Source organism: Adiantum capillus-veneris, chromosome 27, assembly GCF_014529385.1.
Source record: "Adiantum capillus-veneris isolate H3 chromosome 27, ASM1452938v2, whole genome shotgun sequence".
Lineage (NCBI taxonomy): Eukaryota > Viridiplantae > Streptophyta > Polypodiopsida > Polypodiales > Pteridaceae > Adiantum > Adiantum capillus-veneris.
The window spans coordinates 13,823,241-13,841,599 of NC_140957.1; the positions used below are offsets into that span (position 1 = coordinate 13,823,241).

The 18,359-nt window shown below is 38.8% G+C and overlaps 1 protein-coding gene and 1 pseudogene across 1 annotated transcript; one reads left to right on the forward strand and one right to left on the reverse strand.

Moving 5' to 3' along the window:
- Positions 1–6,950: 6,950 nt before the first annotated feature.
- On the reverse strand, positions 6,951–7,793 carry LOC147421530 (uncharacterized; annotated as a pseudogene).
- Positions 7,794–10,594: 2,801 nt separating this feature from the next.
- On the forward strand, positions 10,595–11,557 carry LOC147421531 (uncharacterized). Its single transcript, XM_086503540.1, has one exon. The coding sequence runs from the start codon at positions 10,908–10,910 to the stop codon at positions 11,310–11,312; it is 405 nt and encodes a 134-aa protein (XP_086359666.1). The 5' UTR covers positions 10,595–10,907; the 3' UTR covers positions 11,313–11,557.
- Positions 11,558–18,359: the final 6,802 nt, after the last annotated feature.

Below are 18,359 nucleotides of genomic sequence, written 5' to 3' on the forward strand. Positions count from 1 at the left end.
TATTAGACCCACTCCACTACTCTCTATAATTAACCAATTTGAGCCATGGGTGTAAACACTTAAAGTGTTGATTTTCAAAGGCTAAGAGGAGTAGCAACTAAAGTTTTAAATTGCCAAAGAATACACTAAGTAAACATGTAAGTATAATTAGCATGGGTGACAGTAACCAAGAGAGTAGAATGAACATTGATAGCTTTGATTTTGCAAATGAAGGTGCTAATGATGATGCCCCCATGTTTTTCAATTATCTTGTTACTAGGTTGTAGCAAGCTATAGGCAACCCTGCTCTGCAAGCCAAAGTTCCTCAACAACTTCGTGCTTATGGGATTTCCCTTTCTCTCCTCTTGATGAGACCCCCAAAAGAAGACTTTCTCTCAAACAAGGGGAGGAATCCAAAGAACAAGAAAGTAATGAATCTCTAAGTTCCTCTGAAGATGTGGCTCCATGAAGACAGTGGTCTACACAATCTCCAACTCCTCCCAAAAGGAAACGGTCAACACACAGTCCTTCTCCTCATCACTCCAAAAAAGGAAGAGAGGAAACAAAGGAAAAAAAAGTTCAAGAAAGAGTTCATCCTCTTCTCCTTCTTCTTCACCTTCCTCCTCTTTCAATGAAAACTATGGCTATTCTCCTAGAGAATACAAGACGGGAGGACATCGCAAATCATACCTTGCATGGCAAAGGTCACAAAAGATCAATAAGTTCAAAGAGGGAGGAAAGAGTATCTCTTTTCTCACCTATGATGGCACCTTTGGTGCTACTGACAAATTATTGGCCTTCATCTAGCAATTTGATGCAGCCTTTGAAGACAAGGGCTTCACAGAGTCCTCCAAGCTACACCATGTAGCTATATACTTCTAGAAATCGGCTCATCAATGGTGGGCTAGCCTTCATGTGGCAATGGCAAATCCCCAAAGACATGGAGAACTCTACAAGTTTCCACCATGAAGCATTCCCTACAAGCGATGCAAAGGACAAAGTACTTACCAAATGGTGTTGTTTGAAGCTTCTCTCCCATGAATCTATTCACAAATATGTGACCAAGTTTTGTAATTTACATTTGAAGGCAGTATACTGTCTTCCAAAAGATAGACTTCACTAAACAAAAGCAACAATTTTGTGTGGGATTACCTGAAGAAATGGCTGAGTATGTCAACTCCCAACGGCCTGGTTCTATCATCGAAGTAATCCACCACACCATGTTGCTTCCCACATCAATTTTCAAAATGGAAAACAAAAAAAAAGTGATTTAAATGGAAAAACCAATGCCCAAAATTATTTCCAAGGCAATTCCAATAATAACAACAACAACAACAATCCGTCCAAGGAGAAGGGAGTTTACAAAGGTAAAAACAAACTCTCTCCCAAAGAGCTTGAAGTTTTTCACAAGGACCATAAGTGTTTTAAGTGTGGGGATCAAGGACATGGCTATCGTTCTTGCCCCAAGAGAAATGCCCCCAGTGAGACTCCTAGAGCTTCCACCATCGAAGCTCCAAAAGAGGATGCTCATTTTGCAAAGGATCGCCTCTCTCCTATGCTTGGGGAAAGGTAAGGGAACATGATGCCTTCATCTTGTTTGACCATGGCTCTAATCACAAATTCATATGAACAGAGTTGGCCACCAAGTTGGGCATTCAAGCTTTTGAGATGGGAGATACTGTAACTGCTCACACAACTTTCAAGGGACAATAAGCCTCCATTATTCCCTCGATTGGGAATTTGAGGCTTCATGTCCAAATCTATGTCAACAAAGAAGACTTTTTCATCTCTCCTCTCCAACATGAGGATGCTATCCTAGGGGCACCATGGTTCAACCGCACGGCTGCCAACATGAAGTTCCTAAAAGAAGAATCTACTTCACCTAGAGGGGAGAGATCATGTATATAGATGCTAATGAGTCTGGTCGTACTATACCACTTGTAAATTCACCGGCTTTTGATAAGTCAATGAAAAGCTTGTTTTTTGCGTACATGATTTTTGTCAAAGAATCCACTAATGACGCTAATGATAATGAAAATGGTAGGAATCAAGAAGATTTAGACTTGTCTACTTTTCTAAATGGATTCCAAGATGTTTTTATCAATGATATCCATATAGATTTACCTCCAAAACGAGGGGATGATGACCATCGAATTGAGCTCCTACCAAGAAGCTCACTGCCTAACAAGCCTCCTTATCGGGTTTCCCAAGTTCAACAAGAGGAGATCACAAGGCAAGTACATGAATTGGTAGACAAATGGATGGTGAGGCCTAGCTCCTCTCCATTTTTTTCTCTAGTCCTTTTAGTTGAAAAGAAAGATGGTAAATACCATATGTGTGTGGACTATCGAGCACTAAACCATATCACTATCAATAACAGATTTCCCATGCCTCGGGTAGAAGGTCTGTTTGGTAAAATACAAGGCTCTACCTTAAAAGTGGCTATCATCAAATAAGGATAGTGGATGAAGATATCCTAAAGATCGCCTTTTGTACAACGTTTGGTCTTTATGAATATCTAGTTATGCCTTTTGGCTTGACCAATGCACCAAACACATTCAATCATTTAATGGAGAAAATATTTAGATCCTACTACAAATTCACTGGAGTGCTCTTTGATGATATCGTCATCTACTCCAAGTCCTTGGAGGAACACAAGCAACATCTCCAAGTGATTTTTCAAGCATTGAAGGAGAACAAGCTTTTTCTCAACCAAAAGAAGAAAAAATTTCTCCTTCAAGAGATTCAATACTTAGGTCATTTTATCTCTCAAGATGGTATCCATATGGATTTATCAAAGTTAGAGGTAATAGAAGCATGGCCTAATCCAAGGAATCTACATGAGCCAAGAAGCTTTATAGTATGTGTGCATACTATAGACGCTTCAAAGCAAAATTTTCTCAAATAGCGGGACCATTGCATGACTTAACAAAGAAGAACGTTAAGTACTCATGGACTGCTAAAGAAAAAATAAAAATTGACAAGCTCAAAGAGAAGCTTACCTCCTAAACAATCCTTATGCTTCCGGATCTCTCAAAGCCATCTGAGGTCCAATGTGATGCTTGTGGTGATTGCCTTGGAGCACTTTGCTTCAACAAGGGCATGCCATATGAGAGTCGAAGGCTCAATGCCGATGAACTGGTCTTGGCCATTTACGAAAAAGAGCTTTTAGCTGTTCTACATATCCTAGACACATGGAAGCACTATCTTTTGGGGACTCCTTTTATTTTGCAAACGGACCACCAAAGTCTCAAGTACTTCATGATGCAAACCAAGCTTTCTGACAAACAAATGAGGTGGAAAAATATTCTTTTGCAATTTTATTTTCATATTGCTCATGTTGTTGGTAAGCACAATCAAGTGGCCGATGCACTTTCACGACTACCAAAAGTTAATGCGGTGTCTATAGAAACTCATAATGATCTATCTTCTATGATAGATGAGTATGATACTGACCCTGACTTTAAAGATTTAATGTCAAACCTTGCTTTGGGGAAGAAAGAGGAACCATTCACCTTGTAGGATGGTTATCTTTCCATGGCAATAGGCTATAAGTTACCCACTCCCTTCGTGAGAAAGTCATGTATGAATCCTATGCTCCTCCATATGCGGGGCATAGAGGCATTTAACCTACTCTTAGAGGAGTAGAGACGTATCTCTATTGGACTACCCCATAAAAGTGGACATACAAGAGTATGTTTCAAAATGTGTGGTATGCCAAAAGACTAGATATGATAGAGGGAAGAAACCTAGATTATTCCACCCATTGCCAATCCATAATTCACCATGGGAGAGTATATCCATGGATTTTATCTTTGGATTACCCAAGTCTATCCATAGGAATACGAAAATATTGACAACAGTCGACAAGTTTAGGAAGAAAGCACACTTTATTCCTCTCAAAAAGACTATTAAGGCACACCAAATGGCAACCCTCTTCATATCTCAGATTTTCAAACACCATGGATTACCAACATCCATCATGTCAGATAGAGATCCTAGAATGACCAATAATTTTTGGAAAGGTCTCTTTGAAAATCTAGGTACAAGTTTGAATTTCTTTTTGGCCTATCACGCAAAAACAGGTCAAAATGAGATAGCCTACGATACTCGAAACACTAAAGACTTATGTTACAAAAGTAGATCAACGCTCACAATGGGAGAAGTACTTACCCCTTGTAGAGTATTCGTACAACAATATTGTTCATAATACTATGGGAAAAGAACCTTTTGAGATCATAGAGGGAAGACCTAAAAGTCCCTTGCTACTTAAAGTACATGGGAAGATCTTCGTTGTTGCTAATGAGTATAGCCGTGACCTATAAGAATCTTTTCAAAAGGTTAAGGAGGGTATATCCATCTCTCAACAAAGGAAAAAATCTATTGCTGACAAGCACAAAAGGGCCATAACATTCAAAGATAATGATTAGGTCTTACTTAAGTTTCCCAAGGCTTGATTGAGGCAAATGACGGGCAAAAATCCTACGAGACATCAAAAGTATTATGCTAAACTAGCAAAGATATACTATGGTCCTTTCCAAATCTTGAAGCCAATCATTGACATGGCTTATCGACTCAAGTTGCCCAACCATTGGCTCATACATAATTCTTTTCATGTGAGCCCACTGAAGCCCTACAAAGGAGAGACACCAAGAGAACTAATTATTGAAGACTCTCCAAAAATCAAAGACCAAGATGAGGTGGTACAACCCAAAGGTATTCTTTGGCATGAAGACAAGGTACTACGACATGGTAAGATTATTAGACGGTATCTTATTAAGTTCAAAAATTATCCTTTTGAATATGCTACATAGATGCAAGGAATATATCTTAAGGATTGTATGAACCTTGTCAATGCTTACAATGATACACTAGAGTAAGCAAATATAAATTCTTTCTAAATGAGCAATGTTTTTGTCTTATAAGATCAATCCACTTTTGTGCACAAATTTAAATAGTATGTATGCTTAGAATCATGTTTGTGATGATGATGTCACTCAAACACCAAGTAGAATTTGTCACTCTACTTTGGGAGTATGATATGGACTAAAGAGCAAACATGCTTACAACAGCTACGTCTCCCAAGAACCAAATGGACTAGTCATCCATTTTGGAATGATGTCGTAAGACTTTATCTCTTCTACCTCATAGTCGACGATGACTATGATTTCAAGAGGGAGGTAATGTCATAAAATCTAATATCTAACCAACCCATGTGATTTTCTCATATCAAATTGATCATTTAATGTGGGAGAATAAACGACAACAAGGGTTAGACTATAAACATATGCTTATGGATCTGTCTCAACACGGGGCCAAGGTTAAAGGGGTCCAAATGAAAGATGGTCTGCTAAAGAGCAATACTACCTAATGGAGCTTAGTTAAAGACCTTAGGGTTAGCTTCATTAAAGAACTCCAGAAGTTAGTGTTAAAAGTCCTTTGACCTTAGGCAAGCTAGGGCTGACCTTGAGGTGGAAATCCTACCCAAGCATGAGGTGCTTGTTGTGCTTGCTAACTAAGGTGCTTAAGGTGTTTGTAAGAACCTTGCCCAAGCTTGAGGTGTTTCTCATGCTTAAATGACTAGCAACAAGAGTGATGATAAGTGAAGAACTATTTCTTTCTCCTATAAATGATTCTTCTTCCTCTTCCCCACCCTCATTCCCCGCTAGCTCTCTCCACCTTTGAATGTGATTGAGGCCTTGGGATTGAGGCTTGGGATAGCTAATGCTTTTTGCAAAGTTTATGTTATGCTCATGATGCATGAAGATTTCCATCTTCATTGCATCACCTAGGTCACAAGGAACAAAAAGATTGTATTGTACAAGTGTTGCAAGAAGGCGAGCAAAATATTACGAGCGATGAAAAAAATCGAGCAAATTTGAAAGCATAGAGTACCTCTTTTAAATCCATGGTCTAGTTCTAACTTTGTAACACAACAAATTGATAAAAATAGACTAATATAATGCAAAAAAAGACGAGACCATTAATCTTGCAACCTTGAACCATGCAAGAATTTTATAGACCCAAAACATTCTCTAGCATGAAAAGAGTACATTGAAAAATTTGCAAGCTGAAACTCCTAGTTCTAACTTTGTAACACAACAAATTGATAGAAAATAGATAGATATAATGCAAAAAAGACAATTCCATTAATCTTGCAACCTTGAACCATGCAAGAATTTTATAGACCCAATTCATTCTTTATTATCAAAAGAGTACATTGCAAAATCTACAAACGGAAACATCTATGAAGAGTCAGATTCATCATCAATAAATATGTTGCATATACAAGGTTGCTCACAAAGCTGCAAATCAAAGCAACCATATGACGCCATCCGTCTCGCCTCCCCTTCAATATACATGGGTAATATACTTCACAAAGAAAACAAAAAATTATAGACCATCCAATGAGTCTAATGACACCTTTTATAACCATCAAGACACATATTGATACTTTATTAGAGACACAATGGCATAGGAATACCAAGACACATATATAATAGAAAAAAGTATATAAAAGGTCCAACTATGAAATGGGAGTCTCACTAGTCATCAAAAGGGTTCCCACCCATAGGCCTATCACCCTCATCCTCCAAACCAATAAGGGTTGAAGCCTCATCATTACTATGCTTTTTGTGATGTAACATAGATTGCACAAAACCTGTAATAATACTATCATCAAAATCCAAAGAGCCACACACTCGACCCGAAGCTGCACATGCCACCAACACAGGTGCAGTCCCGCATCCAAACTCCAAGAAAATGTCTCTACTCTTGCATAATTACTCCACAAATGCATCCAAAAATGTAGAGCTCCTCTACAATGTTCCACGCCAAGGCACTCTATTGGCGGAAATAAATATTGAGGTATCAGGAATATAGTGCTGCATGATGGAATCGGTAGGCCCCATGCCAAGTGCTCAAAAATAAGACACACTCTCTGCTATATAAATAGACAGTGTGGAACCCCGTCAATGCACCAAGTAAAACATCAAGGTGTCAGACTACACACATATAATACAAAAAAATTTATTTTTGAAAAAAGGAACACACCTTACATAAACTACAAAAGAGAAATACAAGCTACCTAAACTCTGTCTGCTCTTGCTTCCATGAAGCCGTAGGGAGTGTGATGAAGCACTACTACCCGTCAATAAATATGCATGTCAGAAGCAATACAAAACCTTTCCACCCATCAAGGTGTATCACCTTAATTGCAAAACATCACATGAGTGATTTGTATACTTCAAATGTGAACCTCAAATACAAACTTCAAAATAGTTAGAGACTACAAACCTGCAAAAGAGGCCATGATTAACAACCAACCCAAGTCCGATAAAGTGTTCCATGCAAGATGAATTCCCGCATGGACATGATCTTCCGTGATCCTATCCCACATGGGTTGGACACCATAGCCACTCATCAATCCTCCATATGGAAGGTCGAGGAAAATAAAATGTGCAACCCAAGCAATTGACTTGCTGTTTTGCCTATAAACAAGATCACTTGGCTGGGCCTTGAGCATATGCTCATGAATCACAACCCAAGATGGAGACCTAACTCCCAATGAAAAATCTTCAAAAATGGAAATGTAGTTCCCAGTGACAACATTACATTGATCAAACTCATGTCTAGTATGACCATGCATCGAGACATTATTTGGATAATCAAATGAAAAGACATGACGCAATTGACAAGATCCACCAATATCTGAGAAAGAAATGACACAAAACTAAACTAAGTTACATAATAATTGACTATAAAGTGTAATGATGTTATTAAGTACGAGAAGTACTACCATGTGAGGATGGCATAGCCTCCTCCATCAACTCATCTGCAACAGTGTCTGCTATAGCTTCCTTTCCTTCTCAAGAAATCCCTTCTCAATGAAAATACTTTAGAATTACCAAGTTCATACATTTCAAGGCAAAAGATGTGGATAAGGTTTTGTATCTCTACCTTAAGATGGTACTCTTACTTGTGTAGCCAGTGTAGGACGAATCCTTGCACCTGTGGCTCCCGATAAACCTGGCACAGAACTACCTCTAATCGCATCTCTGAGATCTCTCTCACAAGCTAGAACATAGCCTTTCTCCATGTCCATCCACCAAGGGCAAGCTTCAATCTCCCATGAAGAAAGCTTATGTAACTTCTCTGAAATACATACATAAATCAGGTATCTTCATTTTGTCCACTTTCTAGCAAGTAGTGGAATCAAGGAAGAATCTTTTGTGACACCAAAAAGTTCAAGAATCTTGACAAAAATGACAATGGATACATTATTCTTACACTTATATAAATAAAATTTATTTATTTACATAATGCCTTGAAAACATAAATACCTGTATGCCAATCTTTGTGCAGCCATACGCAAAGCTTTTTGAGGGCTTGTTTATCAGCATCTTTTGTTCTCATTTCCAAAGATACCTCCAAAGGGAAGAGATGTGGCCTAGCCTCAAGCTTTATCTCCTCAAAGTAGAACATAAGGGTACAGCCAGCTGACAATACAATATCTCCACATGTACCCAACATATCTATCACCAATTGAGAGGCTCTATCATAGACCCTAGCCAGCTTGAGTGGACACAAAAACAAATTGAAAGAGAAATTTAATAATTGATTCAAAGCATTAAGAGCTAGTGAAAGGAAAAGTCTCACATTCTATAAGCAACACCTCCTTTTTTGATGCCATATGCTGTCCTATTGAGATTGTCCGCCTCTAAAAGAGATAACCATAACAGCTTGTTTTGTATTGGAGCATCCACAATAGCAATTAAGTTAATCTTCTCTAATGTTGCCCAACTTCCAAGACCCCACCGCAATGACAAGATTTTGCCAAGCCAATCCAAACTCAAGTGTGGATCCACAATGTTAAAAAAAAATGTGGGTCAAATTCACAATCTCATCCCAAAGATAGTGACAAGAGAATGGGAATTCATGCTATTCACACAAAAAAAAAAAGATCATTCAAAATTTCTTTTTTTTTTAAAGACCAGGATAAAACTCAACTTCTCACAAAAACAACAAAGAGCACTTACAAGTTTATTCTTTGTAGACTGCTGAGCAAGGCAATCTCTAGCACTTTGGTAGGATCAATAATAGTACAAAGAACTTTGCAATGCTTATCTTTTGACGTGGAAAATTTTTCTTTAATGGCTTTAGTCCATGCCATTGATCGATGATTTCCCTCCCAAAAACAAAAAACATGTGACCGATAAAATCTGACAACTTTGGATTATTTTGCAACTCCATTTCGAACTCCTCATTGACCTCATTCCACAGTGGATCCCACTCCTTCATAACCTCATCTACAAAATATTTACTGTTCAAATGTATTAAAAAAAGAAAATCCAAGTAGATTGCAAAGTAAAATTGAAAAGTAATTCTCACTTGTGACCTTTTTTTCTTCTTTCTGATATGTCCACAAGGAAACAATGAAGGACCCCTTTTCTTGCATGTAGCCTTCTTTAGCAAAAGCTGACTTCAAACCAATTAAATCGTCGCTTAAACCTCAAACTTTTGCATATGGATAAAGAAGACAAAGAGGGATAGTGGGGCTCTCAAAGAAGCTAAAGCGTCTAGTGGAAGCCAAAATATCTGCACCTTTATGCTTAAATGCATTGGAATTATCTTTTGGCTCACTAGCTACAGTAACCTCACCTCTTATCTCCGAAGGAAATATCTGCAAATTACTTTCTTCAGCCGCTAAGATGGGATCTACCTCATGTAATGAACCTTGTCCCATCTCCGGTGACATCACATCGTCCTCAAGCAAATCCTGACTGGTTCCCATTTCCGGGCCTGACACAGAGCTGATTTTACCTGTGTAGAATCATATGTTCCAATTGGCAAGGTATCAAGTACCCTCCTACTGGAACGACCTCTAGATCTCGGACTGCAACAATGCCATAAGGACACAAAAGAGTTTAGAAAACCAACACTGACATAACTTTTAGTGAGCTCAAATTACAAAAAAAAAAATGGCCATGGTCTCCTTTGTATAGTGGACTAAATTTCAAATAGTACATAGGGATCCTCAGGATCCACCTCACTTGAGGATTTAAATCATTTAGAAAAGCAGTTAAAAAAACATTGCAAACAGAAAGTCATTCAATACTTGCTACTTCCAAAAATTCTATTTGCACAATTTAACTCACCATAAAATACACAATGAAATAAGGGATCTGCGTTGATCCCTTGAGCTACTTTATAGCAAAGCTTCATGGAGAAGCTAAATCCTCAAGTAAGTGTATCCTCACAAGTGTGGCAAATGGCAACAAATAACCATGTGGCCCCAGTCGGCACAAGTCTGCACGTGTTCGAAAACTATCCTACCTAGTAGACGACTTGTAACTAGAAAGCATTTCCTCTACATGTCCCCAATTCTAGGATGCAGTCTGAAGGGATCTGCGTTGATGCAAATCCTTGGCCTCCATCAATTAGAGATTTCAAATGTATTGGGGGGCAATTGTTGCATTTAATATATTGCCCGATGCACTTTTAATTGGAGCTCATTTTTGGTGTGGGTGCTTGAGGCAAACATGAAGGAAAAGGCTTTGCAGAGGATGGTAGTGCTATTGCAGAGGTGCAAGCTGCTGTGGTGACACTCTTCTTAAATCTTTCAGCTCTGGATGCAAACAAGGCAGAGATTGGATGCCTGTTTGACTATGTGCGTGAGAGAGAGAGAGGGAGGGAGGAGAAAGGAGAAAGAGAAGTCGAAATTTTGTGCTCCATTAATTTTTTCAAACCCCTCCACTTAACAAGTTTAAAACGTGACAAGCACTAATGCAGTGCAAGGGGATCTGCGTTGATGCAGATCCCTTGGCCGCAGACTCTTTGTTTATGTCATTGTGCAGTCCATTTTGGGGTCCAGGGGAAGGGGGAGACTCGTGTGTGCAGTTGGAACTTAAGAAGATAAACCGGTAGCAATGGAAGTTCTCACATCATCGAGCGTTCAGTTTCGGAGCTGTGTCGGTTCTTTCTCTCGTGCGCCCCACCCAAGCTGTGTCAGTTCTTTCTCTCGTTATTTTTTCTTTTTTGACGACATGTTCATGAAGTCAGAAGCTTTCAGAATGCATGGAATAGCACTCAATGACGAGGGAGAGACCCCATCGCTGATTCAGGATGATGTGGAGGGGGGAGAGAGGATCTTCTTTGATGAAATTCTTTTGCAGATAAGAAATAATTCCATTGCTGAGTGCAGAATCTACCGGAAGAAGCACAAGATGTTGGACACTTCGGGTGATTTTTTTCAGCGTGCTGGAGTTAATGAGGAGCTGTGCTACATGAGAGACATCATGGAGGAAGAGATTCAGGAAGATGTGAACTCTTAGCTGGAAAAGTGGCAACATGCCATAACCCTACTTGTAAAAATTAGATGTGAGCTTGATGCTCTCAAGATCTAACCCCTTGATGTTTAAGCTAGCTACCAACTCTGTCCCCAATCTGTATGCTCCCTCCTTGAGCATGTCGATGTATCTTTTTGTCTCTTTCTAATAAAAATCTCCGCTTTATATTGGTAAAAAAATAGCACTCAATGAGGCCCCCATAACATTGTAAAATAGCCCGCACATCAAGTTGAACAGAAAGCTTTCATTAAGGCTAAACATTAAAGCAACCGGAAGAAGAATAGTGAAGCCTTACACAGAAGCAATCCAAAGGGATCTACATTTTGCCTCGGACTGTGTGCATAGGAGCTCCATGAGAAAGGCATGGTTGTGAGTGGTGTACCTACCATGTGAGCGGTGTGAGGACTGAGGTGGATACCGGGATGAGGCCGGAAGACGGGGTGACGACCTGGGAGGAGCTCGGGAGCGATCTGCCATAGCTTCTCCACTTCTCTGACACTCTCTCACTCTCCACTTCTTCAACTCTCTCTCTCTCTCTCTCTCTCTCTCTCTCTCTCTCTCTCTGCCATAGCGAGACAGGAACAATAACTAGGGCTTGAGAAAAGATAGGTTCGCTTTATCCAAAGCTTGTTCAAAATGAGAAATGGCCACCTCAAATTTTGGAAAGAAGGTTCTCAAGCTGATTCTAATTATGGAATTTTTAATTATAATATGAAATTTCTAGTGTGATTATCTCTCTCAAAAGGTTCCAAAACCGGGTCCACAAAAAAAGTTTCCCGAGCTGCATAGAAGTTTATATTAGAATTTTTAAAATCTCAAGCTATACTAGAAGATCTAATTTCGGCAATCAAAAAAGATAATATAATAAAACCTCAATAATAAGAGAATCCTCTTCAGAAGATATTCTGCTCTCAAAATTGAAAAAGCATTCTTTACTCATCATTTCGAGAAATTTGAGTCTTCAATGCGATGCATTGATGAGCCAAAAAGGATAAAGGTTTTTGAAATAGTATAAATTTGCTAGTCTTCTTTGAAATATAGCGAAGCATTGTCCTAAGGACTATTTTTTTAAGAGTATTCTTCACAATGGCTATGCATATTATTGTTTTTGGCCCTTCTAAATCATAGAAGCTTCTCATTATATCTCATAAAAGACATATTAAACTTTTCACTCCAAATATTAGAAGTCGTTTTGCATTGGATACATGAATGTTTAGCCTTCATCCATTGACCCTGTCCAATGAGCAAGTGAAGTTAGAGGTGATTGCAACCAACACTAGAGAAGAAGGGTATTTGCTTGATCATAAATATCGTCAGTTCTACAAAGTTCTTGGTTTCGGTAGCTCTGAGGCTCCTAACCCCTTAGATTCAGTTCTAGATGAACCCTCAAAACCTATCACAAGTGTAATAGAAATGATCCTAGCAGTGCCTAGACAGAGTCGATTGTTTCACTCCCTTAATCAGATCAGAGAGATTGTCAAAGTAAATGAGTTGCCTACTTATTATGATGGATATGTGGCATTTGAGCTTCCTGCTGTGCAGGTTAATCTTCTGGGATGACACGGATGGAACAACGACATGATAGTCATATGTGGACAGAGTACGTCACTTGTAGTTCAGATTCATTTATGGGTGTTGTGTGATTTAGCAAATGTTCAGGACATCTCAGATGTGTTAATGTGGACTTCCCATACTACACGGGATTCAAGATAAGTAATGAAGTTCATTGGAAAGGATGATAACTAGAATCTCCACCATGTGGACTAGTATCCCAAGAATACGGCACTTTGAGCTGTATGCATTACTCTCAGGTACCAGAGTGTGTTGCTATTTGCCCTACTGTGATCTACTATTGCTTGCCAAGAAATAAATTGAATGCCACAAGGTGTGTTCTTCATTTAGGGGAACACAACATCCTTGTAGAGAAGGGAATGTAGAGCTTCAGTGATTGAAATTGATGCACTAATGAAGAAACATGCTACTATTGAACCATTCACAACTGCAAAGCAATTAGAGTGTATGACAGCACATGACATTATTATGGATAAATTAGTTGTGAAAGGTGACCCTATTTTAGATGCCATGGGTGATGATGAGTTTGCTTCCTTGTTGAATACAATTACTCCATTATCCAATAAACGAAGGACTAAAAGAACATTGGAGATTCCAAAAAAATCAAAGAACATCAGTGCAAAAGGTTTGGAGGCTGTTCTTGAGCTTAAGAGTAAAAGTAGGTATCCTTACATTCAAAGTGTACTATTTCCAAGACAACTTGGGAAAGATCAACAACCACATGTTTTCAAGATGTCAATGAAAGGTCCTGGAAGTGGGGTGTTGACTTGGTTAATCGGATGAGACTAGGTGGCAACCTTGAAAATATGTGGGTCCATTTTGATCACGTTCATCGTGTAAATGGATGGCCAACAACGTCTGCACATGTGTATGACCCACTTGTTTGTGAATTAATGACCATTGCTACTTGTGAATTTACTATAGAGAATAAGTTTGCTCAAACTAAATTATGGAAAATGCTTAATAAGGTTGTTGAGGATGCAGGCTTTGACAAGCTAGAGTTTAGAGGCTTTATGGCTGATGAAGCAAATGCTAACTGGATTGCAGTTTGTACACTGTATTTTGGAGGTGCAAAAAAAGTCACACACCTGGTAAAGAAAGATCTTGTGCCTTTCACTAGGAGCCGTCCATGATACAACACACAACCAAGTGTATACGTCCTTCTTCTCAAGAAGAGCACAAAATCTTATGCCGCAAGTGGAAAAATGCCCCTTCAGAAAATTAAGATGACATTTGCAAAGGGGAACTATGTTGATTTTGGACCGGTAGTCATGCAATTCATGATGAGATTCCTTGTTAAAAACGTGGCTAGCTTGGTGGGATGTTAGAGTTTTCCATTGGGGTGGAAGATTTGTGTCCCAAGATGAGCATGGTATGTTTGTGCCTAATACAAATCTTTCAGAGATAAAGCATGCAAGCATGCGAGCATTTATTGGATGTAAGGAAAATCTAAACTTGTATGAGGTAGCTTCTGCGGACTTGGCCATGGCAGTGCTACAAAGTGTAAAGTATAATGCATATCTTAAAGGTGTTCGTACCTTTGTGGGTCCATGCTTGGAAAACTTGGCGGAGCGCTTCATGCATCGTACTTCTGGTGTATCAACCACAAAAAAACTAACTGATTATGCTAATGGTTCTATGGAGGAAATGGGTTTCAATAGTCCTGAAATGAATAGAATTCCCACAAGAGAAAAGAGCATTAGGAACAAAAGACCTATTTTTGCTAATGCATAAGTGCAACTTGATGAGGACAGTCACATGCCAGAATTTTTCACAAAAATTGTTGACGTTGGTGGTTCTCATCAAAAAAGAGATGGAGCTCGTGATGTGACTAATTCTTGGCGTGAGATGACAGTTGCCAAGAGTAAGTGGGCAATCAGACGAACAGAGCCAGGGTCCAAGGTCACATGCTTTGGAGTGGTTGTCGGACAAAGTAATGGATGTGATCAATTCATGAATGAGGATTCTTTTAATATCACAAATGGAACACCATCCCCTTGCTTTTGGGGGGACGGCAACAATACCCCCGCTTCAACTCAAATGCAAATGGAATTAGAGAAGGATATATTTGGTTTTGCAATACCAGTAGTGTGCACACATGGAATGTTTATGAGATGGTTGTGGGACCTCCTAGACCGGCTTTCGAAGTATGGCATGTGGCAGAGGGAACAACATTGAATTTACATGAAGTGAAGCATCTTCAATCTAGTGGATTTGTGCTTCATGACACTACAGAGGGCGTAAAATATGACAAGTGCACTCGAGATCCAGGTCGCATACCAAGTTCTCAAAATACAGAGAGGGCAAGGTTGTTAAGTGGAGGTCCAAGTTGACTAAAGAGCTCCAATGCAGGATTGACCTCGGAAGGACCGTGTCAGTGTAACTAGTCAAAGAAGTAATAATTGTTTGTAATGATTCACACCTATTCTAGTTTAATACGGATGGGTCATTGGCTAAAGGGGTGTCTTATTCTGTCATGCTATCTGATTTCCACAATGCACATGTGAGGATTTTTAGTAAGCGAGTAAAGCTTGGCTACATACCATGCAAGCATATATATTATGTGTTTCTTTAGGTGTTGGGGCTCGATGCAATGGCCCATGAGTTTATCCATCAGGCAGCTTTGACCAAAGTGGAACTCTTTCAGGCTTTGGAAGGTGCACGAGTAAATATCCAAAATTAAGGAATAAGAAGGGTGCTACAATTTTGATGTTTGTCAATGCAAGCTATTTTATGATACTTTTAATAGTTGCTACTTTTGTCAAGGGATTACACTGTAATACTATGTACCGAATGGTTGGTTTTGTGTTATATCTTCTTTTCAATGTTTTGAGGCATCTCTGCCAAATTTTCATCATTAATATTTTCTTGTGAGATGGACCAAATTATTGCTAATTTGAGGTGGTTTCTCTCTTTCAAAATTTTGGGGTGATCATATATGTAAATGTGCTCAACATTGCCTGGCTCAAGACATTTAGTACAATAATAACATAATGTAGTTGAATTCATTGTAAAAAAAATTGATATGAGGGTGTTGCTACCATACTTTTGGTGTTTAGGGGCACCTTTATATGTCAATGTGCTTAGAGTTGCCTTAGTCAACTCATCGCATATTACATCAGCAGAACATAGTGAAAATTATCCATCAACTTTTTTGTTTGGGGAAGTTAATTTCGAGTAGTTCCTTGTTTTTTATGTTTTTGGGTGATCAAAGAAGTGAAATTTCTCAACATTGCCTAAGTCATCTCATTTAATATGTCAAATTGTTTAGAAATGATTTTTGTCTGAGCTCACTTGAAAAATAGATTGCTCGAAGATATTTGCTCGTATTTTGGGATTTCTCGTATTGTACCAAGTCTCTCTTGATGGGAGAATCTATAATACAAACGGCTTTTGGAGGAGGGACCGGCTCCAAGTAAATCCGGTCCTCAACTATTGTCTTGTTCTCTAATACTCTCTCTTGAAAAAGTATTGTTCATACCAAGTTGATTAAGTAATATGTTTATGTTGCTACCATCAATTAAGTTCACCCTCTATGTTCTCAAAGTAATCTCACAAAAATGCTCACTCTAATTCTCTTAATTTTGCTATTCTCAAAGTTCATAGTTCATTTCCATTACACTAAGTATTACTTCCTCTGCTTATTAGCTTGCTCTTCATCCATTAGAACAACAGTAAAGTTGATCTTTGTCAGAGAAAAATGTTCAATGAGACAAACATCCTCTCAATTTTCTCACTGCCATATTTCTTACAAAGTTCCTCTGGTTTGAGAGACTTTTTCCAAATCCTTGTATTTTTAATCTTGATCTAGACTCTCTTGTTGGACCCTAGATTTTTAGTGTTTGCTTATTATAATCATGCACTACTGCACCAGCAGTAATACTAAGCCCTGTTCTATCTAGAAGAATTTCATATGCTCCCTGTATATCCAGAACAAAGAAGATGGCTTTAAATTTTTCTTGACCCACTCTAATTTTTATATTCTCAATGAGTCATGTGGCATGGACCTGTGGTCAGTGATTCTTACCCTGAATGGTGCTTTTTTTAAATCTTCACTTCCCAGTTTTTGCCTCAGATGATCTCCGAGGATGTTAACTCTAGCTCCTCCATCCAGTATTACTCCAAACAATGGTTCCCACTGCTTCCTTAGCTTGTAATCAACTTGAATAATTGAAACCTCATCATCCCTTATGGCTTTCAAGTCCACTACTCTTGCTTTAGCTTCTACCTTCTTCTTCTATCTAAAGAATCTTGCAACTTCTGGTAATGTGTGTCTAATGTCATCCATTTCTATTGTCAACTTTTGGATTCTTTCATAGATCTTAACATACATCTTTTCTTGCTCATTACCAAAACTACAATCTGGATGGGAAGATCTTTCCTCCATTTGGCTATCTTCATAGTTCCACTGAGTTGACTTCCTCTGTAGGGTGGTCAGCTGATCATGTGATGGACGCTCTGAATGATCCTCCACTAGGTCACAACCTCCAGGCTCGGTCAAGCTTGATCTGACTTGCCTTACCTCTTCAACTAGATAGGCTCATTTAGTCTAGTTGTTGTTTTCTCCTCACCCGATTGCTTAAGTTTGTTCTCTTCCTGAGCCTTTGAAGGTTGAAGCTAGAGTTTTTGAATTATCCTAGCAGCTGAACATTTTGGTTGTTTAGGCATTTTCTTTGTCAGGTTTTTTGTAATCTTGGCTGCCATCTGTTGTTATTCCTGACATTCATCAACTACTTTCCCTTTGCATATTGCCTTCCATGTAGCTCTTTGCTACTTCCATTTCTTGGTTTCTACATCCTACTTCTTCTCAAGGTTCTTCTAGAATCTCTTTAATGACTACACCTCTTCTTCTGTTTACTACCCTTACTGGCATTGGTTCAAGTGTTTACTATTCATATCCTTTTGGTTTGGTAGCCTTTGGGCACTAAGCTGCAAAATGATCATATTTGCCACAAGTATATAATTTCAAACTCCTTTTGTCAAAGTCAACTATGCCTCTACCCCAGACAATACCCCCTTGGTACATGTCTTTGCCCCCTCCATCACTTGTGTTGGTCTTATTCTCTTTGGAGCCATTTTCCCCACCTGTCTCTCACTGCTTCTAGATTCTTCAATGTAAATATGGATAAGTCCTTCCCTTTCTTGAAGTGATGAATCCTTATGCCACAATTGTTCTACACATGCCCATAAGCTTTACAATACATACAATGGGAATATTCATCTGATGTATGGTCTCTCGACGTTCACTTGGAGCACCACGTTTCAACCTTCCCTACTAAAGATCTCGTCTTGGCCATCTTAGATATCTATTTTGACATTTCTTCTAACTTCTTGGTCCATGACCCTTTCTTCTTGCTTTTAGACTTTTCATCTGAGTCACAATCAAAATGAGCTAGAAGTTGTCCTAGAATCGACCCTTTCTTCTTGCTTTTAGACTTTTCATATGAGTCACTATCAAAT